We start from the raw sequence: 26,451 nt of genomic DNA on the forward strand, positions 1-26,451 counted from the left end.
AAAGTGTTCACAACAAATGCTACAACAATGGAAAATGGAAGAATGCTAAACCAAATTTTGTCACAATACTCATTGCTCAATATTTATTGTGTCAAAGAGTTTCTGCAGAAGTAAAGAAAAAACAACCAATCATATTCTCTTACATTGTGTCTGATAAAAAAAAAATATTCTCTTACATTGTGAAACAACAAAAGGTTATGGAATCTTATTTTCTCTCTTTCTAATATGCATAGGTGTTGGGTGTTTGGTGGAAGGAGAGAAAAGACGCGAGGCCTGGGTGAGGATTGTGGGCTTACCCGTTTCATTATGGGATCAAGCCATTCTGAGAAGAGTAGGGGAGGAATGCGGGGGTTTCTTGGCAGTCGACACCCAAATGGAGAAGTTGGAAGAATTGCAGTGGGTTCGGATTTTGGTGAAGTTAAACGGCGAGGAGCTCCCTAACGTGGTGGAGATTTGGGTGGAAGAGGTCTGTTACTCGCTAATTTTGAGGGTGGGAGGTTAGGCCGTTAATAAGGTTTTATCCGGTCGGTAAGTGCGGGAAGGAAGTTGGAGCAGGAGAAGAGGTTGGAGGTGAGGGCTCTGTACGCACAGGCAAGCACGTGGTGGAGGTGGACGAAGGCTCTAGGCTTGAGGCCCTGGTTCAGTTTGTCGATGGGACGCGGGGGCAGACGAGCGGGTCAGGGCGTCCTTCGGTTCCTTCTCGGAGCCTTGACGGGTCATCGGGCCGGTTTCTTGGAGGTCTGCAGTTGCTGGGTGGGCTTTCTAAGCGGGGCCCAGTAGAGGAATCTTTTAGTCCAACTTTTGGGCCCATTGGGCCAAGCCCAATTTTGATTGCTTCAACGTAGACTGGGCCAGTTGGGCTGGAGTCTCAACCTTTGTTTGAGGAGTATGGGCCGAACAAGGGTAGAGGCCCGTCCCAGCCACCGTTAGAGGCTATAGCCCAAGTTGGTGGGAGGCCTTTGTCGGGCCCAAGCTCCTTGGGGTGTCCAGATTCAGATTCCACTAATTTCTAGGTGAAGCATGGCTTGTGAAAGCAAATTGAAGCTGATCTCCACTCCGAGGTGAGATCGTTGACTGACCATGCTTTACTTGAGGAAGCCTTGAGGTATGGGAATGTCTTTGACCCTAAAGGATTTTTGGATTATGGGCTCTCTTCTTCTTTCTCTTTTTTTCCCGGTCGGACTCTAGAGTGGGAGTATGACTATTCTAGGGTTGTTTGTGAGACAGTCCAAGGGGAACTACCGTTACGCGTGATCAATGCCCCGGGGTTTATAAAGGGCGAGACCATCACTCGTTGGGAGTTGATGGAGGTAAGTAACGGCTGCATTGAGGAAAGAAGAGCAGAGTTGAGCTCAATTCGAACTAAGCCTCAAGAAGCAAGAGGCTGGGAGGAGGTCACTTGGGAGGAAAGTGATTTGGCTAGGTTCAGCAAGTTCTTGGGATTTCCGACAGAGGGTTTGGAGAAGGATATTTTGGATTTTTTGGTGAAAATTAGAAAGAGAAGGGAAAGAATTCACAGCAAAACTCTATTGGAGAAATCTAAATTTGAAAGGGAATTAAAAAGACTGGAATGTTCCATTAACTACGAAATGGGGAAAAACAGAAATTTGGTTTGCAAGGAAGAGGGTGCCAGATCATGGAAGTCCAATGAAGTTAAGGATTCTGAGTTGGAATGTTCGTGGAGTTAATGATAGCTCCAAAAGGAAGGTGGTTAAAGCCCTTATTAGAAGTCAGAGGGTTGATTTATTCTGTCTCCAGGAGACAAAAATTCAGGCAATGTCGGAGGGTGTGGTGGGAAGCTTGGGCACTGGAAGGTTCTTAGATTGGGGTGCCCCTGGATGCTTCTGGAGTTGCAGGGGGGATTTTGATCTGTTGGGACAAAAGGACACTAAATGTGCTTGAGATGGAGGTGGGTCAATTTTCAATTTCCTGTAGATTCAGGAATGTGGAGGATGGGTTCGTCTGGATTTTCACAGGAGTCTAGAGAGGAAAGGGTTTGGTTGTGGGAGGAGTTAAGGGCGATCAGAGGCATTTGGGATGATCCCTGGTGTTTAGGGGGTGACTTCAACGTCACCCTCTCCCAAAGGGAAAGGAGTAGGCAAGGAAGGCTAACTAGTGCGATGAGAGGGTTTGCCCAGATTGTTGACGAGTTAGAGCTTCTTGACCTTCCTATGCAAGGGGGTTTGCTTACTTGGAATGGGGGTAGGAATAATCAGTCGTGGGCTAGACTGGATAGATTCCTAATGACTCAGAACTGGCTTGATCAATTCAGTGGGATTGTCCAGAGCAGGCTACCTAGACCCACTTCAGACCACTTTCCCATTCTGTTGGAGGGTGGTGGGTTAAGGAGAGGCCCTTCCCCGATTAGGTTTGAAAATATGTGGCTTAAAGTGGATGGCTTTAAGGACCTCATTCGGGGTTGGTGGCAGGGGACTGTGGTGAGAGGGAATGCTAGCTACAGGCTGGCTACTAAGTTGAAGGAGTTGAAGCAAAGAATCAAAGTTTGGAATAGAGACGTGTTTGGAAGGTTGGAAGTCAATAGAAATTCAGCTCTTCAACAAGTTGAATTCCGGGATGGAGTGGAAAGCGAGAGGAGCCTCTCAGAAGGGGAAACTAAGAGTCTAGAAGATCCTAATGCACTCGGTGAACATAAGTAGAATAAATTAATCATAGATGGTATTTTTCTTTCAATTTTGAGGTTCTGCTATTTATGCTTCATCATTACTTCACTAAACAAGTATTGTGAAGAGATACAAGTGGTGAGATCTGAGAGAAATACTATTTCACTAATCAAGAATACAATTATCTAACGTATATTCATCTAGTGATTCTCTACAAAACATTGATGAAGGTATAACTTTAACAAATCTGTCCATTTTTTCATTTTTTATAAGTAAAGCTGTACCATTACATATTTGGATTTCAACAGGTCTTGGAGGTAAAATTTTGATTTTGATGAGTTTTAAGAGCTTCAGATTTAATTGCAGAGGCAAATAAACATAGACCCCCTTCTTGCTCCAGACATTACAGTTTAAGTTTTTCAGACAAGTTTAGGAAAGCAGGATATGCCTCCCCTAATACAAATTTCCATCACTAGATCAAAGATAAATTCAGGCTTGTATTATCAATTGAATATATTTCTCTGTGTATTTTGGTGCGTCCCTTTTTAGGCATGTGTAATTTCATTAGCTTATTTTGTCTATCAAAAAAAAAGGAAAAAAAGTTGCATGTTCAAGAGTCACAGCCAACTCAGAAAAACCTGACCCAAATCAAACTCACTAAAAACTAGATCACAACTTGTTTCCCTTACAGTTTCAGTTTTTACCATGTCTGAAGTGTGCCAAAAATTAAATATTTACAAGTTTTCAAATGGAAAGCCTTCACAATCATTGTTTCAAGTTCGTAATGCAGCTAAGGCTTACATCAAATACATCAAAATACGCAATACATTTCATTGTAGTAAACAAAAGATTGAAACAAAGCGTAAGATAATTTTTTGGTCTTTTCTAAGTTATTCCCTCATAATTTAGCCAGTCACATGCCTCCTTACATTCAATCCATTATTTCTGGGCTAACATTTATATTATTAAGTTTTAACTATGGTTTCAACACCTTCCCATGAGATTTCCATTAAATCAAAGTTTTCCATTTTCTTTACCTGGCACCAAATCTATACCAAGACAACCATAAAGCATATTCAACCTTTCCATGAGCTTACATATATCGTTATGACAATTCTAAAGCATTGCTATAGCCCAAGGTCCCAATCGAAGAGCACCCTAATCATCTTAACGGCAAAAAATGCTGAAATTCAGTATTGCCGCCACCCTGAATCATCAGAAACAAGCTCTGCTATTAAGGGCAGCAGTAAGAGAGTGTAATTAACTTACAGTGCAAAATGAGAGCTGAAAAATAAAACCAAAACGGGAACCAAATTACAGTCAAGTGCAAATCAGTATAGGCAAATAATACGATATCTAAATACATTGATCAAGGCTGTGTTCATTTGAAATCACATAAAAAATTCAATTTAGTGCAAGAAAAGAAAAGGTATCATACCTGCCAAGCCCTCTGCATATTACGCATTCGCAAACTCCTCCTCTGAAGAACCTTTTCCATAACAGACCCATCTAGGAGAGAGTCTGGATTATCTTCAGGATTCACATCTTCAAACCCACCATTGCCATTGGCATCATCAGAACAGTCGCTGACCTTTCCAGAACTCAACAGCATTCTATCAAGATGTTCCTGAAGTAGACCCTCTACTCTCCTCTGCAAGCTTAGTGGGATAACTACCTGTGAAAATGGAGCATTCAAGTTTCAGTTATTCTATAAAATAACAATTTTTTGCAAATATCATGGAATAAAATGTCTTCGAAAAGCTCCTAGAAGTTAATACCTCCCTCTGTGGCCGTTTATCATCAAGATCTGGTCTGTAGTTGGGTAGTGGAACCTTGCTCACAACCATCACTTTTCCATATATTTCACTGAATGTATAACAAATAGGATATAAGTTCTCACGTACTATCCTGACATATGATCAACATATTAAAGAAATACAAGGGCATAAATACGTCTCACCTGTAAAGACCCATCCTGTTGGCGAGATTAGAAATCTGCTCATAGTCTCTCCTATCTTTTTTATCTCTGGACACAATCTCTTGATCTTGTTCATTGCGTGATAGCAGGCTGAGTTTCCATTTCCACTCATCAATGTTCGCCACTGAGGATGATGCCTTCCACAAACACATTGATTTAGAACTTACAAATTTCCCAGTTCTTTTCAACTTCATCAATCAATGTTAAACATCAACTGAAAAGTAAATGGGACTAGTTTGATAGGTTTACAGAAAATTACATGCTGGTCTTGCAAAGCAAATTTTGTTCGTTATATAAATGAAGCCTATGTTTCAATACCAAAATATTAGTAAAACTCAGAAATTCAACAACTTTAGCATAATGAAGAGCTATAACTGTCTTCAAGATCAATCCACAGTGAGGAAATCACAAACTATCAAAAACAATATGTACATAAATGTAGGGATTCTGTGTCTTAAAATTTAAATTTTCCAGGGCAGAGATTAAACAGAAAACTTATGTTCAAGCAAGCCAAACGTAAGTATTCTGTGTTTTCATTTTCTTTGAAAAAATAAGACTCAAAATGTAATTCTTCTTCTGTAGTCTTTCTCTGTGCAACCAAATATGAGGTCGATGTCCCAAATAGTTGTGGCTCAATAGGCGCAGAAAAATTTTGAGGAAAAGAAAGAGGAATAGAATATCAGAATACTCATGTCCCTTTCATTTCCGCCTCAACCAGCTAAATGAAAACATTCATGCGGCTTAGATCATCAGGCGAATTTCTTTGGTTTAGTTTTCCTTGAATTCTCTCGGTAACCGAACAGGGGCATGGAAATCAAATAAAAGCTTAAATTTCCACTTTTTTTTTCCATAGTCCACCAGGTGCAACCAAATGAAGGATAAAGCATTTGACGACCCAACTTGCAATAATCCGTTTGGCTCCCGAGAGAATCGAGGAAAAGAAACCAAAAATAAATAAATAAATAAATCTCACAAAACTCGTGTCAAATTTAAACTAAGCCAAACAGTTGCAACAGGTTCAGTGAAATTGCGGTTTCCATTGTCTCTATTGGGTCGTAACTTAGTGTACTTATTTTCTAAGAGTTTCATCGGGAACCAAACAGGGGCATCATCTGCAAACCTTATGGCTCTCAAAATCGCAGTCGTACTCATCATCGGAGAACTGCTCGGCGGCGTATCCGCAAAGTCCCCGGCGGCGAATGAAGGAAGAAGGAGTGGGGAGAGAAGAGAGGAAAGAAAAAGTAGGCGGGCGTGAAAGCCTTGGTTTGAATGGGGAGGAAAGCAAGAGAAATGCTAGCCTCGAATGCATCCTAAAAGCTTTTCAAGCATAGCTTTTTTGATGTTGAACCCTCCAATGCATTCTAAAGGATTTCTAGGGTTCAATGATTCTCCACCATTTCTTCCACTTCTGTTTTTAAAGTTGCAGGCTTGAAGCCTCAGTTAGCGTCCCAACTGGGTGCCGAATTCTATTTTCTATATTTTAAATTTTAGCAATTTTGATGAACTAAATAGTAAATACCACCCCGCAATTAGTTTTTTATTAGATTAAAAATATTCTAAAAACAATAGCAAAATTAGAAGATAATTACCAAAAAATACTATATATTTATCATATCGATAGTCAATACCACTCAATAAATCTTCTTAATTGTTCCTTTGAATATATTTTTTATTTTTAAAATAAAAATTAGTGTTATAAGATATAAGAAATTTTAGAGCTTTTATAGAAAAACATAATGATTTTAATAAAATAAGATATCAATAAACTTTTAGTACATCAAATTTTAAAAATAATTTTTTTAAAAATTAATTTTTAAAGATATAAGATAAATTTGTATTTTTGTACTGAATGTTCTACCTTGATATAAAAGTTTTTAATTTTCAAAATAACTATTCACGAATTGGTATAAATACAAGGGTAATGAGTTGAAGTCATGTCGTAGAATGCGGATTTTAGGATTTTTAAAGAGTTTACAAGTTCACTTCCTATCTTAGACCAAGTAAAAAAAATCATAAATTATTTGATGTCATATTTTTCTATTATGCTTAGATCTAGAAAGTTGAATGAAACATGCCTCTTATTAGATCTAAGGCTAGAGAATAAAGCAATCTAGGTTTTCTAGTATTCACCACATTAGATTACAGACACTAATTCATAAGGAACGTACATACTATGGATAATAGGTCATAGATCTGATGTTTTTTCTATACCTCATCATAAAATGCTTAAATACAATTTGACTTTTTATAGTAGAATGTTGAGTCAATTTCAAAATTGAATTATAAGTGAACTAGAGTGCAATTAGCTATTGCAATTCTTTTTCTAATAGTCGGTCCCATGTAACTGAATAACTAAATAAAATGGATAAATTTTTCTCTCCATCTTAGGTCGATGGATCTTCTCAACTATATTTTTCATCAAAGTTAGTTCTCTGTTGAGTCAATTTAAGAACTAGGTTTTGAGGGAGTTAGATATTTTCGTATGGGTTTCAATGGTCCCCACTCGAGCTCATAGTCTTTGTTGGCATCAAGGTTTGAGGGAAATTAGTGATTTAATTATATATGTGTGTTTGTGTATAAAGTCATTTTGGTAAAAGTACAAGGTCGCACAAGAACTTATGATTATTTATTTTGAGGTTTTATAGAAAATTAATCATTTATGTGCAAAAGGTTTTTGTGATAAAAAGCATAAGGTTGCACATGATCTAATGATTAATTATTTTAGGTTTTTTTAACTTAGACTAACAAATTAATTGAGATCCAATAGGACTGATTAATTAATTAAGATATAGTGAGTTAGGTGGTGTTTGTTTTTTTACTTAACTCTAAATAGAACTTTAATGTTTAATAGTATTAAGTATTAGGTTGTTTGTTTTTGTAATATTTATTTTTATTAAACATTAAAAAATAAAGAAAAATCATCATGTTGTTTTTTCCATTTAAAAAAAAAACCAAATATTTTGGTTTTTGCTATTTAGTAAAAAGTTTATAATAAGTTATAAAAAAGTAGAAAAATAAACAATTTAAAATCTGAAAGCAAATCGCTTTCAGTAAAAAAACTAAAAAAAACAAACACCCTCTTATATTACGTGATCCAAGCCCAAATTGAGTCAAAATCATTTAAGCCCACAAGAAAAACTATATAAAACCCCCTTAATGTTTACGATTAACTAATTCATTTATTCCATTGTCCTATAGAGATAGTCATAGCCTCCATTTCCCTAACTCTCAAGCATGTGACCACTTTATACATGTGTCAAAGATCAAAGACAATGCCATTGGGTGAAAGATTTGTGGGTTTTGAGATCCCTACATCGGTTGGAATAGATATGGGAATATCCAAATCCGAATGTATGATTTTTAACACCTAAATCTAATTTTTATTGCTTCTATTGCATTTATATCTAGCAACCCTAAGATCTAGAGAGTATGAACCCTGTGATCCTGGTATTTCCAACACCAAGATGATATATTGTCTCAAACTATGATATATCATAGTGTATATATTGAGAATACGTGTTATCATTTGCCTAAACCAATAGTCACTTAATTCATAAGGAATATATGATTACTTCAAGATTTTACTCATAAGTTAAAGTAACTTATGACCTCAATACCAGTGCAAATAGTATCTTAAGGTTGAGAACTCATGTAATACAATAGTTTGAAAAAGTCATAACAACTTGATAATCATTAGTCATGATTCTTTTGTAAGTCCTGTTCATTGTGTAACTATACCAAGATAAATGATTCTACACTAGTTAGGAGGCAGTACACTATAATTTTAGATAAATTGACTAAGTCCATTAACCAAACAAATTCATTAACTTATAAATAACCCTATTTGAATCTTTTATACAATTCTTAGTGTACTCAAGTCATATAAAATACGAATAATCGTACGAAAATATTCAAATATGTCGTAATGTAATAGGAGGATGGTAAAGTGAAATAGATATATTATGTGATGAAATCAAAATGTTACATCATGTCATTGTTTTTACGAACTCTATCCTAACATGATTGTCAATCATGTGATTTAGTTATTACAAGAGTTGGTACAAGGTATTTGTAGAAAACCTTATACTATAATTTTTGTTTTATTTCAATTGCACTTTTGTACCATAACCTATTTGTATCTAACAAATTTTACGTTTTCAAACATTAGACTTCAAGTCCATTTATATTCAATAGACTTTATGCCTTCAGACATTAGACTTTAGGTCAATTTGTAGCCAATCAAATTTTACATTTTTAAGTATCATATTTTAGGTTCTAATACTTACAATTTTAGTTCTATCTCAATTGCTTCTTTTCCACTTTGACTAATTCTTTCTATGTTAACATTCTTGCACAATTAGTTCACAATTCCTTATGATGTCAAAGGGCTATCTAAAAAGATGATACATTGTTAACAATAATGCTCTTTTGATCCCATCTTCCTCTTGTCATGTACGTTACTAATAATTTTTTTTTCCTTTTTTTTTTATAATCATTGTGTGCCTCTTCTCAAGGCTTCTTTTTCTATTTGTGCAACTTGTGCTTCTTGAGGAGCTATTTATTTAATCGGTTCTAGATTAATTAGTTATTCTTATTATTTTTGAGTGCACTAATCTTTACATACATATGCTTTTCCTTATACCATTTCCTCATTCAGGCATGTCTTAAATTCACTTGTCATCATTGTTAGAGTAGCCTGGATTTTTTAGCATAAGAAAATTACTTATACATGTTTCTTAGAATATTTAGAAATTGAAATTGAAATTTAACAAAATGAAAGTGTTGTCTAAAATTATCGGAATATAAGTATATATGCTATTCAAAAATTTAGATTTCTATACAAATAATAAACATGTTCTCACTTCTCAATATAGCTTCTCCTTGTAAGAGTGCAAAAATTATCAATTTTTTTTTATTTTGCACACTTTCAAACTATGAGAAATCATAAATAAATATTTTAATTAAATAAAATTTATATGTTACAATAATAATAATAAAAATTATATGGAGGTTCTATAATGCTATTGTAGTCCAATTTTCAAAAGAATTTATAGCAAATGGACATTTTCTCCCAAAACCATTCTTCGAGAATCTAGACAAAGATAGAAATTTTTGTCATTACCTTTTCGTCAACATAATTTTTCTTCTAATTTTTTTTTTCTTCCCATTTTGAAAATCATCATGGGAGTAAAGGAAGCCTAATTAAGGCCCATTTGGTTTGACCACAAACAAGAAATAAGAAGAGTGGTAAACGGCGGGCACATTGTCATTAGCGAGATGGAAGGAAGACTGAGCGTGATGGGCGTGGGGGTGGCGACCCTCTCGATCTTTGCCCTTCTATTTTCATCAGTCTCCTCCCACGATTTCCCCACCGACGGCACCGTTCTCGAACTCCATGATTCCAACTTCGATTCCGCCATTTCTGCCTTCGACTTTATCCTCGTCGACTTCTACGCCCCTTGGTGCGGTCACTGCAAGCGTCTCGCTCCCGAGGTTTCATTCTTGATCCATCCTTTGCTTGCTTTCCCATAATCCTCAGGGAAAAAAGAACAAAATTTCATTTGAAGCGGGGAGTGATTACTTCAATTCATGAAATGCAAAATTTTTACATTTTTTTTTGGTGCTTTGGTTAGTGATCCGTATCTGTTAGTTTGGCTGTACTTTTTTTTTCTTTAATGATCGTTGTGGGCTTATAATGGTGGATTGGTGGGAAAAGGCGGATCTTGGGTTCGTGAATGGGTGATTTGGTTTGTTTCTAATGCGTGAATTTGGTTTTTGATGAATCAAAGCTGGTGATTCGCGTTAATGTTGGCTTTTATTTGTTTCTATGGCGAGCAAGTTTTTTCCTGAGATGGCTAAATGGCCTCTTGTTGAACATATAGAATGCCCAAAAGTTTTAGCGGGTATTGGCAAGTGTCAATTGAAGTAACACCTTGGGAAAATCCTACTGCCTTTACATATTTTAGAATTAATGCAATCATGGTTCTCTGTGAAATTTGGAGGGATTTAGCCGCCATAGATTCTTCATATAAAATTAGCTCACTGTTGTCAGGATGCTGCCTGAAATAATTAGGTTTTGGTATTTGTATTTGTATTTTTCCTTCATAAATCGGCCTAGTGTGTGATTGAATGGTGGTAAATGATGTTTGTTCCATACCAAAAATTTAACAGGAAGATAAGACAACAACTGTTGTACCTTTATATTTGAATTGCGCTGTTTAATTTTCTCACATATGTGTACCTTATTGAATCATTGCCTTTTTTGTCTACCATGTGTTCTATAAGAAGTTTCTTTGTCGCCCTTTTCACATGGGTAACAGCATTCTAATTTTCTGCACATTTGAGATGCTTATTTTATGGAGTTTGGTAACACTTTCCCATATTCTTTTACATCACCATATTGAATGCAAGACATGTTTTGAAGCAAGAAAGATAACAATTCTAGCTGTTGCATTGCAGTTAGATGCAGCTGCTCCCGTTCTTGCCAGTCTGAAGGAACCCATCGTGATTGCTAAAGTAAATGCTGACAAATTTACCCGCCTTGCTGTTAAATATGACATTGAGTATGGTTCTCTGGCCTTCTTTTTTCATCCCACTTTAAAATAGTTGACTTTTGACTTTTCTGGTACTTTTATGTGGAGTTTATTCTTGCCTTTGAACTTGATTATTAGGTTATTGATTTCAGATTAATTTATGGAACTTGCTATCAGCTACTTAAAATGCCTGAGCACATAATTCGTGAATGCATCAGTTTTATAATGTCAGCTTCATAATTTAATGAATAACTTTGTTTGCTTTATGATGCAGCGGGTTTCCTACCCTCAAGCTCTTTATACGTGGTGTTCCCATGGACTACTATGGACCAAGGAAAGCAGATTTACTTGTTCGCTTCCTGAAAAAGTTTGTTGCTCCTGATGTCTCTGTTCTTGTTTCAGATTCTGCTATAAGTAGCTTTGTTGAAGCAGCTGGCACTCATTTTCCTATATATATAGGATTTGGCTTGAATGAGTCCATGATATCAAACTTAGCCATCAAATACAAGAAAAAGGCATGGTTTTCAGTGGCAAAGGATTTTTCAGAGGATGTGATGGTGGCTTATGACTTTGATAAGGTTCCTGCTTTGGTATCTCTTCATCCTAGTTACAATGAGCACAGTGTCTTCTATGGCCCCTTTGATGGTTAGTTTTTCTTTGGATTATTTAATCGTAGTTTAATTGCTAAAATAATCTCTTATTATGTTTGTGAAATATGCCTAATATCAAATTACAAATATTTCTAATTTTTTTATAGGAAACTATGTTTATTTATTCAATATAAGTATGAACATGAACAAAACAAAATAATGATGAGAATCCTTGAAAATAATTAAGAAAAAGAAAAAGGCAAATCTACAAGAGTGATTGTAAGAGGGGGGAAAAGAAACCCATAGTAGAAAGAGATAAAATATATATATATCTATATATAAAAAAAAGACTTTCTTCTAATCAAGAATGCTTAGGCAATATTATAAGACCTATTGAAAATCAACAAGAATGCTTAGGCACCTACTTGTAGAAGGAACCTAAAGCACTCATGGTATTGCAAATAGAAAAATGTCGTAAGTCTCACTTTGTTTCATGTTAGGTGATAATGTATGATGAAAAATTGTTTATGTGCATTAGCAATCTTGATATAAATCACTATGTTGTGCATAGACAAATTATTGTTGCTTTCATCCATTTTTGTCATTTACAACCAAATTCAAGTTATGGGGGTTAGAGTTGGCACTAAAGGTGAGAGATGTGGGTGGAGATTATCGGGGTTTAGGACAAACTTATTTGCTTTCTTTTTGGATTCAAAATCTTGCTCTTTGGGATTATAGCAAATTTTTTAAATTTCATAGGTTGGAGAACTCAATTTCTTAGATCTGTGCCAATTGAACGTGTTTTAGTTAGTTGTTCACATTGAGTTTGTGAGAAACTAAGATTTGGTAATGTTTTACTTCAATTCCAATATTAATATGGTGAATTTAGTTGAATCTATGCTATTCTTTATCTTGATTGTTAATTTTTTATTTATTTATTATCTATTTATTTATCTTTTTAATTGTTTGGAAAAAGTTACAAATGAAATGCTAAATGTTTATAAACGTGATTTTTTTTTCCTTTTTAATTTAAAAAGGGTAAACATTAATGATTTCACACATCTATGCATAATGTTATTGTTCAATGTTGAACCATTGGCACAATGTATTTTTGTGCATGAGCTTTTGTAGAGATTCAAAAATAAAGAATTTAGGAATAAGAGATATCAATAATTGATTTTTTTTATTTTGACAAATTGCAAATCAACCAAGGATCTACTTCTAATTTCATTCATCCAATTTATATTATATATTTGTGACAAATCTCTAACATTTATATTTTCTTTATATTAAAAACAAACATATTCATTGATATTAATTTAAAAATACAAATGAAGGATACAAAATCCTTCCAAAATTTGCAAAATCTAATTGAAAGAAGAGGTAGAGAAAACTTCTTAAAAAGGGTAAGGATAGTTGTACATCACTAGAGTACCACATGAAATTGTATAAGAAGTGACTCGACACTCCTCAAAGGGGTTAAAATATCTCATACAAAATGAACCTAAAGCATGGCTCGTCTCTTTGCTAAATAATTAGGATTAGAACATTACTAGTTGAACAAGGAGACCAAAAGAGAGAACAATCCAGGATGCATGCAATATCTAATATTTGACAAAGCCATCCATTGTACCTCTAATGCCCTCTTTCTAATTTAGCCACCCAAGATAACAATATGACATGGTACCCTTCCACCTATAGCTTAGAAAGGCTAAGAGCCCTGGTTTGTAGTAGGCCTTGTAAGTTGATGGCTAAACCCTCTCCTTTCAATGTTGAAAAATTTTAACCACAGTACCAGTATGGTCAATCATCACCCCTCTAATCCTTAACCGACTTAGGTTTTTTGAAGCTCAACCATCAAAAGTTAACTTAAAATGAACCCACTAAAGATGGAACCCAAATAGGGGGGAACTTCCTTTTTAACCCTTTCAATCTACATATCTAGTGCCCTCAAAAGTTGTAGTAGTAGAGGCCCAAAAGGAAGAATACAAATGTATTGGATTTCATATAGTCCCTAAACTCCTGCACTTGTCCTTAAAAATTTGCATTTCTTTCTCTCCATACCATCGAAATCAATGTAAGACAAGTGATATGCCATAGTATTTTGGCTTTGATATTACTCCTCAAACCTTTATACTTTTAGGAGGAACCCAATCTAACGTGGCTAGTTTGAGTAGCCCATGCCTTAGCCCCAAAGTCATTGAACAATGTAAAGAAAAATGATTGATCAATTCTCTACCCCTTAGATACATGTTGCAATGGTCAAGACTTAGGGCTTTGTATGATCTTCTCACTCGTAGCAAGTAATTAGTATTGACCTTTTTGTTAGCCATTAGCCATGCAAAGGCCTTGACCTTAGATGAGGGCTTTGAGTTGATAGATTGGAGAGAGCTAAGAAAAGAGATTTTACAATATATAAGTCTAAGGACGATAACTACCAAACTTTCATATTTGGAGAGGATGTTGATAAATAAATATGAGTGAGAGAGGACATGCGTCTTTTAGGATCCTCGATCTCTATGTCAATGAGGTTATGAGAAAAGTAAAAGTTCCAAGATGGAGGGGAGGAGGAGTCAAGAATAGATCAAATAAGAATTTTTTTTACTATCACTACTCTAAAAAGATGTGGAAATTGAGAACAAAGAGGTTGATCCCCCTGCCACAAATCTTCTTAAAAACAAATTTTCTCCCCATCTCCCACCAAAAATCAAGTACACTGGAACAATCTTGGAAAACCTATGCAATGACCTTTAAAAAACAACAATGCGGCCGCCTAACTAAAATGTTGTCATTCCAATCATTGGGGTGTATCCCATAGATGCTCAATATGTTCTTATGCCAAAAAGTAGTACCTTCACTAGGAAACATCTAAAGGCACTTCCCTAAGAGAGCTCCATTGCTCAAAGAAATCTTACTTAACCCTAAACCCTCTTCTTCCCTAGGCTTGCATACTTGGTCCTAGCTTATGAGATGAACTTTCTTGCCCTCCTCAACTCCCTAAATCTCTCTCTCTCTCTCTCTCTCTCTATATATATATATATATATATATATATATCCTTTTTCTAGTTTACATAGTCATCACTGATAGTGCAATTTAGAACTAAGAGAGGAAATAACTTAGGATGTGAGACATACAAGATTATACAAGAGTTACCCTTCTATCCAAGGAGAAAAAGATTTTTCCATCCATCCAATCTCCAAGAAATCATGTCAATCATTAGGTCCCTTAAGACACTAGCCTTTAGGTTCCCTCCTATTGAGAATCGTAGGTTAAGGGTTTCTTAGAAACTTGACATTTTAACAATGAACCTAATCTAATAATCTGATCCCGACTCCTCTTGATTCTTAATAAGATGCTCTTGTGTAGATTAATCTTAAGTCTTGAAATGCTCATAAAGTTCAGTTGGATTAGCTTAAAATTTTGCAAATCTTTTGTGCAAGCTCTTGAGAACAAAATCGTGTCATCTACAATTTGCAAGTGTGACACCTTAGTTCTATTCCTTTCCATCAAGAAGCCTTTCAAGCTATCACTCTTCTCTCTCAACAAGAATTTACTCAAGTCATCAAGAACAATGGTAAAGGGGAAAAAAGGGTCTCCTTGCCTTAAACTTCTGGTTGCTTTAACTAAGGCATTGGTGCTTCATTCACTAGGATTGCAAAACTTATGAAGACAAAAAATTTTCTAATCCAAGACCTCCATCTTGTACCGAATCCTTTCCTTTCTAGTGCATGATCTAGAAAGCCCCAATCTACATGATCATTGGCCTTTTCAAAATCAATCTTGGAAACTCTATCTTCCTCGCTTAATCATCTTTTCTCATCCACCATTTCATTTATTATCAATACTGCATCTAAATTTGCTCCCCTCTAATAGTTGGTATTTTGTTTGTAAGTTCTTTCCGAGAATTTTTTAGAGATTCAAAAATTAAGGCGCATCACACTTGATTTTAGTTAATTTCTTCTTGACCAAATTCAGATATTGAAATTAAGTAGGCCTACATATGAAGAATCACTTTTAGCTAGAAATTTGGCTTTTGACCTTTAGATCCAAGAGAAATAGTCTAAAAAGGTAAATTTGAAATTCTGGTTTCTTCCACCATAACATATGTCATTTTGGATTTGCTTGCCACTTGGTGATCATATACACAACTTGATTGAAGGCCAACCATACTGGTTTGTCAGTAAAATGTTCCATGCATGTATCTTTTTTTGTTTTTTGGGCTCCACATGACTTATGTTCTGCATATGTATTTTCTTCAACTTGTTATAGTAATATCTGCCAAGTTACTTAAACCTTTTTTTTTTCCATAAATAGAATTGAATTTGGATGCATATTAAGGCTGATCTTGACCTTCCTGTTTTGAAAACACAGGAGAATTCTTGGAGGATTTTATGAAACAAACCTTGTTCCCTCTGGTTTTGCCCATAAATTATGATACGCTGAAGTTGTTGAAAGATGATGATAGGAAAATTTTTCTGACATTTGTGGATGATGAGCTTGATGAGAAGTCAAAGAAATTGATTAACTTATTGAAGGCTGCTGCATCTGCAAATCGCGACTTAGTATTTGGTTTCGTTGGGATCAAGCAGTGGGGTGAATTTGCTGATTCTTTTGGGGCTAATAAGAAGACAAAACTGCCAAAAATGGTTGTTTGGGATGGAGATAATCAGTACTTTGAGGTGAATTAATATTCCTTCTTTCAAAATTAGCTAAATTCTACTTCACACCATAAATTATTTTGTTGTAAGGCTTTTTTTTTGGATTCATCAGAAGTAGTGCTGCATATAGTGTGCCATTTGAGTAGGACCAAATTTTGTAGTGTTCTGAAAATGCTGAAGAAAATGCAACAGGAATGATATAATTTTTGGAAATGCTTAAGATAACATTATGTATAATTAATTGGTTATGTTCAGGCTAATACATACCTATATATTGTTGGATGTAGTTGTGGATCAAATATTAATTGGAAGTGATGAAAATGGTTGGAAATTATTATCAAAATATACAAATTTGAAGTGAAAATTCTTGGTTTATTAATCCTTGTATCCTGTGGTACCCAAACTCTTGAAACTTCATTCAATGTACCTGTGTTGACATGACATGACATGAAAAAAGATACGAGTGTGGGTGTAGATCACAATTAGATACTCCTATTTTGCTTTAAATATCGAGTATTTTGTATTTTTAAAATTAGGGATAAAGTAGAATAGATGTATTTTTATCATGAATATGCTATTTTTTGTTTCTAAGTGATTTCTTTTCTTTATTATGTCACATCCAAGCATCATTCAAGATTATTTTTTAGATGAGTTCTCATATCCTAAAATTTGAGATATGAAAGATTAGGCACCTAGATACACACCCACACCTGGCACTTGTACCCAAACCTATGTAGCATGACATATAACAATGAGCCATTTGGAAACATTGTTAAAAGAACTTGTGATTGGGTGGTTGGGTTTTAAACAGTGGATGCATGTTAGTTAGAGTAGTAGTACTTGTTGTTTGGTGTTTTTTTTGGTTATTATTATTATTTTTTTGGTGGGTGGGGGGTTGGTGGGAGGGATGAAAATTGTGTGGCTACTGCATATTGATAAACAATAACATATTTGAATATTATACTGCCATGTAACAAAAATAAAGGGAGACTAATTTTTAGTTTGATAGGGAGAGAGCTCCATGTCCCAATCAGTTCTTTTATTGCTTCACTTTTTTTATTGCTTTCTACCTAGGGTTTGGCTTATTGTAGTTGAGGATCTAATTCTAATCTTTCATGGATTGGTCCTTGTAGAGGTAATAGAGTACGATCTCATGACCTTGGGTAGTTTAGGGTTGAGTCATATAAGTATTTGGTGATTTGAAGGCCCTTAAGCATTTCGACTTATGGATGATTTACTCAAGTTTTTGGAGGCTCCATTCAACTGCTCAAAGATAGGCTCCTTGTATAGTGGAGGTGTTCAATCATTTTTTTTGTTAGGTTTTTCTAGTTGTGGTGAGGACTCCTCATTCTTCTCATGTACTTTTTATCTTATAATAACACATCTTTTATTTCTGATGAAAAGAAATGTTGAAAATAATAAAACTAAAGTTAACCTGCACAGTAACTTGCACAACAAATAGGTATCAAATCTAGCTAAAAGGCATGATAACACTTCTTGAAGATAGTTGGAGCATCCCACCTGTGTAAGGGATTGTGGCAACTCTATCTTTGGGATACAACTTAGCTCAGATTCAATATTGGTCATTAACTTTCTTGCACTAATTGGCAAGAACCAAGTACCTCAACCTCTTTTCACGTTGCCTTAGAAAATTCTCTCTCACACAAAAAACACCTTAAAAAGATATTTTGTTATGAATCTTAAAAGTTTTCATTGAAAGAAATAAACTTTTGTTTACTTTCCATGTAATAGAAGGTATTGAAATTTTATATAATAAATGTTTTTTGATTCTAATAACCTTTTGTTGATTCATGTTAGTAAACCAGGATTTGGAGGGAAAGGTTTATCTCTGCTGCTAGAAGGGGTTGAGTCATGTTGTGGGCTAAAGGAAAGAACCCCCTTCAGGAAGCTATGGTCGGAAAGAGATAGAGAATACAGTCTGGAGCTCTGAAATAATAGAGCAGGGAGATTCTTGTTTTGCATTGTAAGAGATGCGGGGAACAAAAGATTTTCACTGGCTTTTCCTGAAGGGAGAGGGTTTGTTGGAGGCTGGAAAATTCTCGCTAGTAAACTGAGAAGTTTGGGAGTCTCTCCCCTTCAATGGAAAGGAGCTCTGTTGAAAAACCACTTACCTTCTCAAGCTTCACCCAGCAGTAGTGTAGTCAGAGACACATCTCCTCTTAGGGATTGCCCCGCGCCTCGAGATGCCATCTGGCTAGAAATGGAGAAAGAAACTCTGGATAGGAACAAGGAATTGCTGGGCAGATGCCTTGTGGGCTCTTGGGAAGGAGACTCTGATCGTCTTCCGGACCTCGTTTCCTTCGGGTCGTGGGCGAAGAACTCATGGCTCTTGGAAGGGAACCTCTGGGTGTCAAATATGAGAGCAAATCTCTTGCTTCTGGAGTTTGAATTTGAGGACGAAGCAGAGAGGGTGTTTAACTCAGGGTCGAGATGCTTCAGAGGAAGAAGCTTCTCCCTAGAAAAATGGAAGCCATCTGTAGGATGCCTTGAGGGTGTTAGAGGGGATGTGCGCCACGTGTGGGTCAGAATCTTAGGCCTTCCTCTGCATCTCTGGGACAGAAGTCTCTTCAAGAAGTTTGGAGACTCTTGTGGGAAGTTCGTGGCTGTGGACGAAAACACTGCTGATCGTCGGAACCTCAAGTGGGCCAGAGTCCTCGTCGAAACCAGAGGCTGGCAACACCCAAGTTCGCTGCAGGTGGTTGCCGGCCCCTCATGTTTTGCTCTGCAACTCTGGTGGGAAGAAGAGCCCTGCTTCTCCCCTGTGATCCCCTCCCATGGGTCTGGTGTTTGGAAGATTGGGGAAGACGAGGTGGCCCCTTCACGCGCTAAGGGGAGCGTGGACTCCCGACCCTCTTCCACAGTCCTCCTGCAGATTGTAAAGCTGCCCTCGCCGGTCTTGGGGAGTGGTGCCCCTACCTCGGACAAGACAGGAGCAGCTGCTACCTCTTCCCGCGCCCACGAAGTTGAGACGGGCCGGCATCCCCTGTCCCCTGCCCGTGATTTGGAGACGGGCCAAGGTATGGGCGCCCTGGCCCATTCGGGCCTGGCTTGTGGCGTTTCCTTTGGGCCTGGGCTAGAGAAGGCCCAGGTCTCAGCCTCTATGGGGTCTCCCCCTAAGCCCCCCGATCCAGTCCATTTAAATGAATTTGGGCGTGGAAGCCCTAAGTGCTCGTCGAGCCGGAGGAGAGAAGCCCCCGCTTCGGCTCTCACCTTCGCAGAACATCCCCAGATGAAAGCGTAGCCCCGTTTGGACACGCCGATGTCAGCGACCGAGCCTTCCCTCCCCGGCGAAGCTTGCAAAATTCCCCAGAGACATGCGTCGCCCCCTTTGGATGCGTCGATGTCAGCGATTGAGCCCTCCCTCCCCGCCGAAGCTCGCAAGACACCCCAAAGGCAAGCGTCGCCCCTTTCGGAAGAATCGCCGCCTGTGAAGGAGCTTTCCTCTCCTGTCCAACCTCGCAATCCACAAGGTACTCTTTCTCTACCCCCGATCTCCTCGAAAGGGGAGCCATCCTCTTCTTCTACTCCATTTTGGGTTTCGGGGCTTGAGAGGGGTAAGGGTCGATGCTCTAGTCCGTGGAAATTGGCGACAAGGGAAGAGGAAGCGACGCCGAACCCTCTGTCCATGATGCTCAGAGATGGGACGACAGTGGTTCTGACGGAAGCCCCAAGCTCTGATCCGGAAATTGACGTGGCGAAGCAGAAAGACCTGTCGGTTGCTCATCCACGCGAAGAAGGATGGTCAGATGAGGAGCTCTCCAAGCTTTTTCATTTTAGTAGTGTCTTGGGAATGCCGGTTGAAGGGCATGAAGTAGAAATTCTGGCCTTGCTTAAGAAACTGAAGCTGAGGACTGGAAATAACTCCCTCTGCAAGAGAAGAAAGAAGAAAAAATCTTGCACCACCCGCTTTGAAAGAGAGTTAAAAGGATTGGAATGCTCTGTTAGTTATGGGGAGACATCCGGGATAACCAAAAGATCTGGTCATAACTCCTGGGATTTGATTCCAGTTGATTAATGAGAATTAAAATTCTCTGTTAAAACGTCCGAGGGATCAATGATTGTGCAAAAAGAAAACTGATTAAGGGAGTGGTGAGGAATCAAAAACCAGATTTGGTTTGCCTCTTGGAGACGAAGGTGAAAGATGTTTCTCTGCAATTGGTTAAAAGTGTGGGAGTAGGAAGATTTCTCAATTGGGCTTTAGTGGACGCCAGGGGTGCGGCAGGAGGCCTCCTCCTCTTCTGGGATAACAGAGTCTTGGAGAAATTAGAGATAGAAAGCGGGGGGTACTCCATCTCTGTTCGCTTTAGAAATTGCGCTGATGGATTCTCTTGGATTTTCTCTGGAGTTTACGGACCAGTGATAGGTAGTGAAAAGGAAGATTTTTGGGAGGAGCTTGGAGCCATCCGTGGTCTGTGGGAAGACCCCTGGTGCATAGGGGGGGACTTTAATGCTGTAAGATTTCCAGAGGAAAGAAGAAATGCCCTTAGACTCACAACGGAGATGAGGAGATTTACAGAGGTGATTGGGGAGCTGGGGCTGAGGGATTTCCCACTGGCTGGAGGTCCTTTCACTTGGATAGGGGGTTTGAACTCTCAAGCTGCCTCTAGATTGGACCGTTTCCTGATCTCAGACCCTTGGGAGGACCACTTCTCTGCCATCACTCAATCTGCTCTCCCTCGCTTGGTCTCTGATCACAGCCCCATAGTTCTAGAAGCTGGTGGATTCTCGACAGGCAAAAGCCCCTTTCGTTTCAAAAATATGTGGCTGAAATTAGATGGTTTCAAAGACCTAGTAAGAAGCTGGTGGAATGGCTATTCAGTCGAAGGCTATAGCAGCCATTGCATTGTTGAGAAGCTCAAAGCTCTTAAGAAGGACCTTAAAAACTGGAACAAAGAGGTGGTAGGCAACGTTTCTTTTAATAGAGCAGAGGCCTTTTCCCGCCTGCAGCGATGGGAGGCCAAGGAGAATGAAAGCCCTCTGACTCCTGGAGACGTGGAGGCCAAAAACCGGGCTCTTGAGGACTACAAGAAATGGGCTCTGCTGGAAGAAACTTCTTGGAGACAAAAGTCAAGAGAAATCTAGTTAAAAGAAGGCGATAAAAATACCAAATATTTCCACAAAATGGCCAATGCTAAGGCAAGAAGGAACTTCCTGTCTAAGATTAAAGTGAATGGTGTGAATCTCTCTTCCGTGGAAGATATAAAAGAAGGTGTTTGTAGGGCCTACCAGTCCTTGCTCTCAGATTCTGGGGATTGGAGGCCTAGTATTAATGGCCTTAACTTCAAGGAGCTGGGAGAAGGCTTGGCCAGCAGCCTAGAAGTTATGTTTTCAGAGGAAGAAATTTTTGCAGCACTAAGCAGCTTCTGTGGTGACAAAGCCCCAGGCCTGGATGGTTTTACAATGGCTTTCTGGCTGTTTTGTTGGGACGTTGTAAAACCAGAGATTTTGGGTCTCTTTAGAGAGTTCTACCTCCATGGGACTTTCCAAAGAAGCTTAAACTCCACGTTCCTCTTGCTCATTCCTAAGAAGGAGGGGACCGAAGACCTAAGTGATTTCAGACCAATCAGCCTTGTAGGGAGTGTGTACAAATTGCTTGCCAAAGTCCTTGCCAATAGACTGAAATCAGTGATGGGGGAAGTGATTTCTGATTCTCAGCATGCTTTCGTTCATGGGAGACAGATTTTGGATGCTGTTCTTATCGCTAATGAAGCCCTTGATTCTAGATTGAAAGGCAACAACCCGGGCCTCCTTCTCAAGATGGACATTGAGAAGGCTTTTGACCATGTCAAGTGGGACTTTCTCATGGATGTGATGTCTAAGATGGGATTTGGGCATAGATGGATTAAGTGGATGAATTGGTGCTGCTCTACGGCTTCCTTCTCAATCCTCATTAATGGAAGCCCCTCGGGCTTCTTTCGTAGCTCTAGGGGATTGAGACAGGGCAACCCTCTATCCCCCTATCTATTCCTTTTTGCCATGGAAGCCCTTAGCCAATTGCTGTCTTGTGCAAGAAATGGAGGCTTTATTTCTGGTTTCAGAGTGGGAGGAAGAGGAAGAGAGGGGCTGATCGTGTCCCATCTCTTGTTTGCCGACGACACCTTAATCTTCTGTGACGCCGAAGCAGATCAGTTGCGTTATCTTAGCTGGACCTTCATGTGGTTTGAGGCGATTTCAGGATTAAAAGTCAATCTGAGCAAAACGGAGGCCATTCCAGTGGGGGAAGGCATTCCTATGGAGACTCTTGCGTCGGTCTTGGGATGTAAGATAGGAAGCTTACCTACCTCCTACTTGGGTCTTCCTCTTGGAGCCCCTTACATATCTACCAGGGTGTGGGATGCAGTAGAAGAAAGATTCAGGAAAAGGTTGTCTCTCTGGAAAAGGCAATACCTCTCCAAAGGTGGCCGTCTTACCTTGCTAAAAAGCACTCTCTCTAGCCTCCCAACCTATTTCCTTTCTCTCTTTGTGATCCCCAAGAAGGTGTGCGCAAGACTTGAAAAGATCCAAAGGGATTTCTTATGGGGCGGGGGTGCCTTAGAGAATAAACCCCACTTGGTGAGTTGGAAGGCTATTTGTGCTACTAAAAAGGAAGGAGGCCTGGGCATTCGAAGTCTATCTACCTTTAACAAGGCCCTTCTTGGGAAATGGTTGTGGAGATTCGCTAATGAGAATGAGTCCCTTTGGAAGCAAATTATCTCTAGTAAGTATGACCTTCAAGAGGGGGGATGGTGCTCCAAAGGAGTAAGAGACCGTTATGGGGTGGGGGTTTGGAAGGCTATCAGAAATGGTTGGGAGAACTTTCGTTCTCATTCCCGCTTCATCATAGGGGATGGCACTAGAGTGAAATTTTGGAAGGACTTGTGGTGTGGAAATCAAGCTCTAGAGGAAGCTTTCCCCATTTTGTTTAATCTTTCCGTCAACAAAGATGGCTGGGTCGCTGAGGCTTGGGAGGAAGAAGAAGTTGGGGAAAGCTGGGGACCTTGCTTTAATAGGCACCTTAATGATTGGGAGGTGGGAGAAGTAGAGAGCTTATTATGTAAGCTTCATCCTTTGACCATTAGAAGAGGTGTGGAGGACTTGTTTCGGTGGAAAGAGAACAAGAATGGGTCCTTTTCGGTCAAGTCCTTTTATAGTTTACTTTCAAGGGACACCAAGCCCCCCTTCCCGGCTAGAACTATTTGGACGCCTTGGGTTCCAATTAGGGCTAGCTTCTTTGGGTGGGAGGCGGCTTGGAACAGGCTACTCACCACTGACCGCCTGAAGAGATTTGGATGGAGCATTCCCAACAGATGTTTTTTGTGTAAACAAGAGGAGGAAACCACAGATCACCTTCCTTCTTCTGTTTTGCGAGAAAGCCAGAATGTTATGGCTTCTGATCTTCTCCCTTTTTGGGGTGCATTGGGTGATGCACTCCTCTGTGAAAAGAAACCTCTTGGGTTGGCATGGTTCTTTTGTGGGCAAAAAAAGGGAGAAAGCCTGGAGAGCTGCCCCCCTCTGCCTGATGTGGACCATTTGGAAAGAAAGGAATAGAAGGGCCTTCGATGATATTGAGAGGAACGATCAAGATATTAAATCCATTTTTTTGTACACTTTTGTGAATTGGATTAGGGTATACATAGAGGAACACACTTTGTCGTTGATAGATTTTGTTGACTGGTTAGCCACCAAGTAAGGGTCAGGCTTGTTTGTTCTTTTGTTTTTTGCTTCCTTGTATATGGTATACTCCGTGTATACCCTTTCTCTTGCCTTTTGGCTCTTAATGAATTTTCTTTACCTATCAAAAAAAAAAAAATGTTAGTAAACCAAGTACGTTGATTATATTAATGAAAAAAACATGTACCATTACATGAAAATTTGTAGTCACATGAAAAAATATATAAACTCATCTTTCAAGTCCAAAGAACTAATGTAAAATAGATGTCCCATGGTCCATAGATATTGAGTCAGTTAATTGTGCTTTTCAAGGTACTCAAACAAAAGTTGTTTAAGGTATATGGAGAATTAATCATGACGTATGAAAATAAAACATAAATGTGGTTATTTAACTATTGAATCCTAGAATGCTTCTATGATAAACTACTGTTTAAGAAAATAAATATACCTACTTAAATCTTAAAGAAACTACAATTTTGCCGTTTTGAATTATATTTAAGACGTAGCGTTTCCATGTAATTTCCTTGGGATCTCTGAATCACTTAAGGTCAATGATATAAAATCAGTTTCCAATGTACATACTTGTCTGGTTGTATTGGTTAAGACTGTCAATTCGTGGTTCTACATCTGCACTTGACCTTCAATTCACATTTTAAATAATGGTGGAACTCATAGTTCTGCAGGAATTAATCCTGCAACACAAATACATAATATTTTGCATTCTTTTGCATATTTTTACAAGAAACAGATGAGAGAAGGAAAAATTTGTTAGCATGCAAAATGCATCAGATGCTTCTAAAATCTGGACATTTTCCATTTTGGTGGGAATTTTCCCATATGTTGATTGTTGATAGAGGAACTGCCCTGCATATTATACGTTAAATAGGAATGGAACACATTGACTGTTTGCTTGCTCAGCTTTATACTGGTTTCACTTGTCTTACCATTTATCTAGAAATGCAACTGTTGAATGTGGAAAAATGTCAGACACAATAGATTGAGTCATGGTAAGTAGGTTTAGGCGCCTTGAAAAATCTGCCAATATTTGCTGCTCGATGGTTCTCTTATATCAATTACTCAGTTATTGACACTTGTAACACACATTTCACACATGGAGAGAAACATAAATATATTTACTGATCTGTTACATTTTGTTTTTTATTTTTATTTTTCCTCAAGGTTATTGGTTCGGAAAGCTTTGATGAGATAGATCAAGGTTCCCAAATCACTCGATTCATTGAAGGGTATAAAGAAGGAAGAACAGTAGAGAAGAAAATTGGTGGTCCATCGCTGATAGGCTACATCAATTCACTAATTGGGATCAGAACTGTGTACATTATAGTTTTTGTGGTTGCAGTCATGATGATTATCCAAAGCATCAATAAAGAAGAACCTCTAACCATTGGTAGTGGAGAAGACCAGACTGATCAGGCTTGGAGCTCTTCCCTTACTGATGAAAGCAGAGAGGAATATCGGCCCAGAGACAAGGAAGATTAAGATGAGGCTATTGTCGATACGGATTTGGAGGAGGATGGTATGTAACCTTTGAATGCTCTTAAAAGGAAAAAATGCAGCATGTGAAGAGTATTTGGGAGAAACACAATGTGGCTATTTGGTGCTTGAATGGAGAGTGATAAATTGCCATGAATTTGATTGCATTCAGTGTAGGGCTTTTAAATTTTAGAACAAACCCCCAGCATTATATTATGAATACTTCATCTCTCCTTAATGTATCAATTTTCTTGAATACAGATGCGAGTAAAGTAGTTTGAAACGTTTAGTGGAATTGTCCACAGTATTATGAAGATTTGTAGGACTGAAAATAATTGTAATATTACTCAGGCTCAGCAGAGTCCACGATTTAGATTTGGGAGCAAGCTATGGTGGAAGGAACTGTGTTGGCTCAATGCAACATGGCTTGCCTGTGAATTCATTATATGGAGGCATCATATTAAATGAAGGTTATCAAATCAAACAAGTCATTAAACATGAATATATATGATTAAAAGTGGAGACACTTAAAAAAACTTAAGGTAAAAAAACCTTCTTATAGAAAAAGAGAGATTTTAATAATTTTAAAATCTTTCACATCATTAAAAAAATTAAATATATAATCAAAGTTAAGACGTAAGGCAAAAGCAAAGCAACACATAATAATAATAATAATAATAAATTCCTAAATAATAATAATAATAATAATAATAATAATAATAATAATAAATTCCTAAATGAGACCTGTACCAAACCGGTTGGGATTGGTGTAGGTCTCCCTTGGGTCCTCCTTTGGTATTGCTGAGTTGTGTTTCGAGTCTAATTTTTAGTAAGGGGTATTTTAGATATTTTACACATATTAGTTTGTCTTAATTTTCTTGTTATATACGAGATTATGATGATCCTTT

At 37.9% G+C, this 26,451-nt stretch overlaps 2 protein-coding genes across 3 annotated transcripts in view; one reads left to right on the top strand and one right to left on the bottom strand.

The window, feature by feature from the left end:
* LOC100251493 (DExH-box ATP-dependent RNA helicase DExH3) overlaps positions 1-6,081 on the bottom strand; it is a 75,892-nt gene extending 69,811 nt beyond the window's left edge. Inside the window, exons 1-4 of one of the 2 annotated variants that reach the window (XM_002269751.5) lie at positions 5,720-6,081; positions 4,582-4,736; positions 4,400-4,487; positions 4,060-4,296 (exon numbers count right to left, since the gene is read on the bottom strand). In XM_002269751.5, the coding sequence (XP_002269787.1) occupies positions 4,060-4,296; positions 4,400-4,487; positions 4,582-4,736; positions 5,720-5,908 (669 nt within the window). In that variant the 5' untranslated portion in view covers positions 5,909-6,081. The remainder of the gene's footprint in view (positions 1-4,059; positions 4,297-4,399; positions 4,488-4,581; positions 4,737-5,719) is intronic. The other variant, XM_010666899.3, reaches the window with a different exon arrangement.
* A 3,578-nt stretch (positions 6,082-9,659) lies between these two features.
* On the top strand, positions 9,660-25,916 carry LOC100251498 (protein disulfide-isomerase 5-2). The gene is made up of 5 exons (XM_002269620.5): positions 9,660-10,092; positions 11,059-11,162; positions 11,407-11,777; positions 16,095-16,402; positions 25,232-25,916. The coding sequence occupies exons 1-5, from the start codon at positions 9,877-9,879 to the stop codon at positions 25,547-25,549; spliced, it is 1,317 nt and encodes a 438-aa protein (XP_002269656.1). The 5' UTR covers positions 9,660-9,876; the 3' UTR covers positions 25,550-25,916.
* The last annotated feature ends 535 nt before the right edge of the window (positions 25,917-26,451 follow it).

This window comes from Vitis vinifera, chromosome 18, assembly GCF_030704535.1.
Source record: "Vitis vinifera cultivar Pinot Noir 40024 chromosome 18, ASM3070453v1".
In the NCBI taxonomy this organism is placed as follows: Eukaryota; Viridiplantae; Streptophyta; class Magnoliopsida; order Vitales; family Vitaceae; genus Vitis; species Vitis vinifera.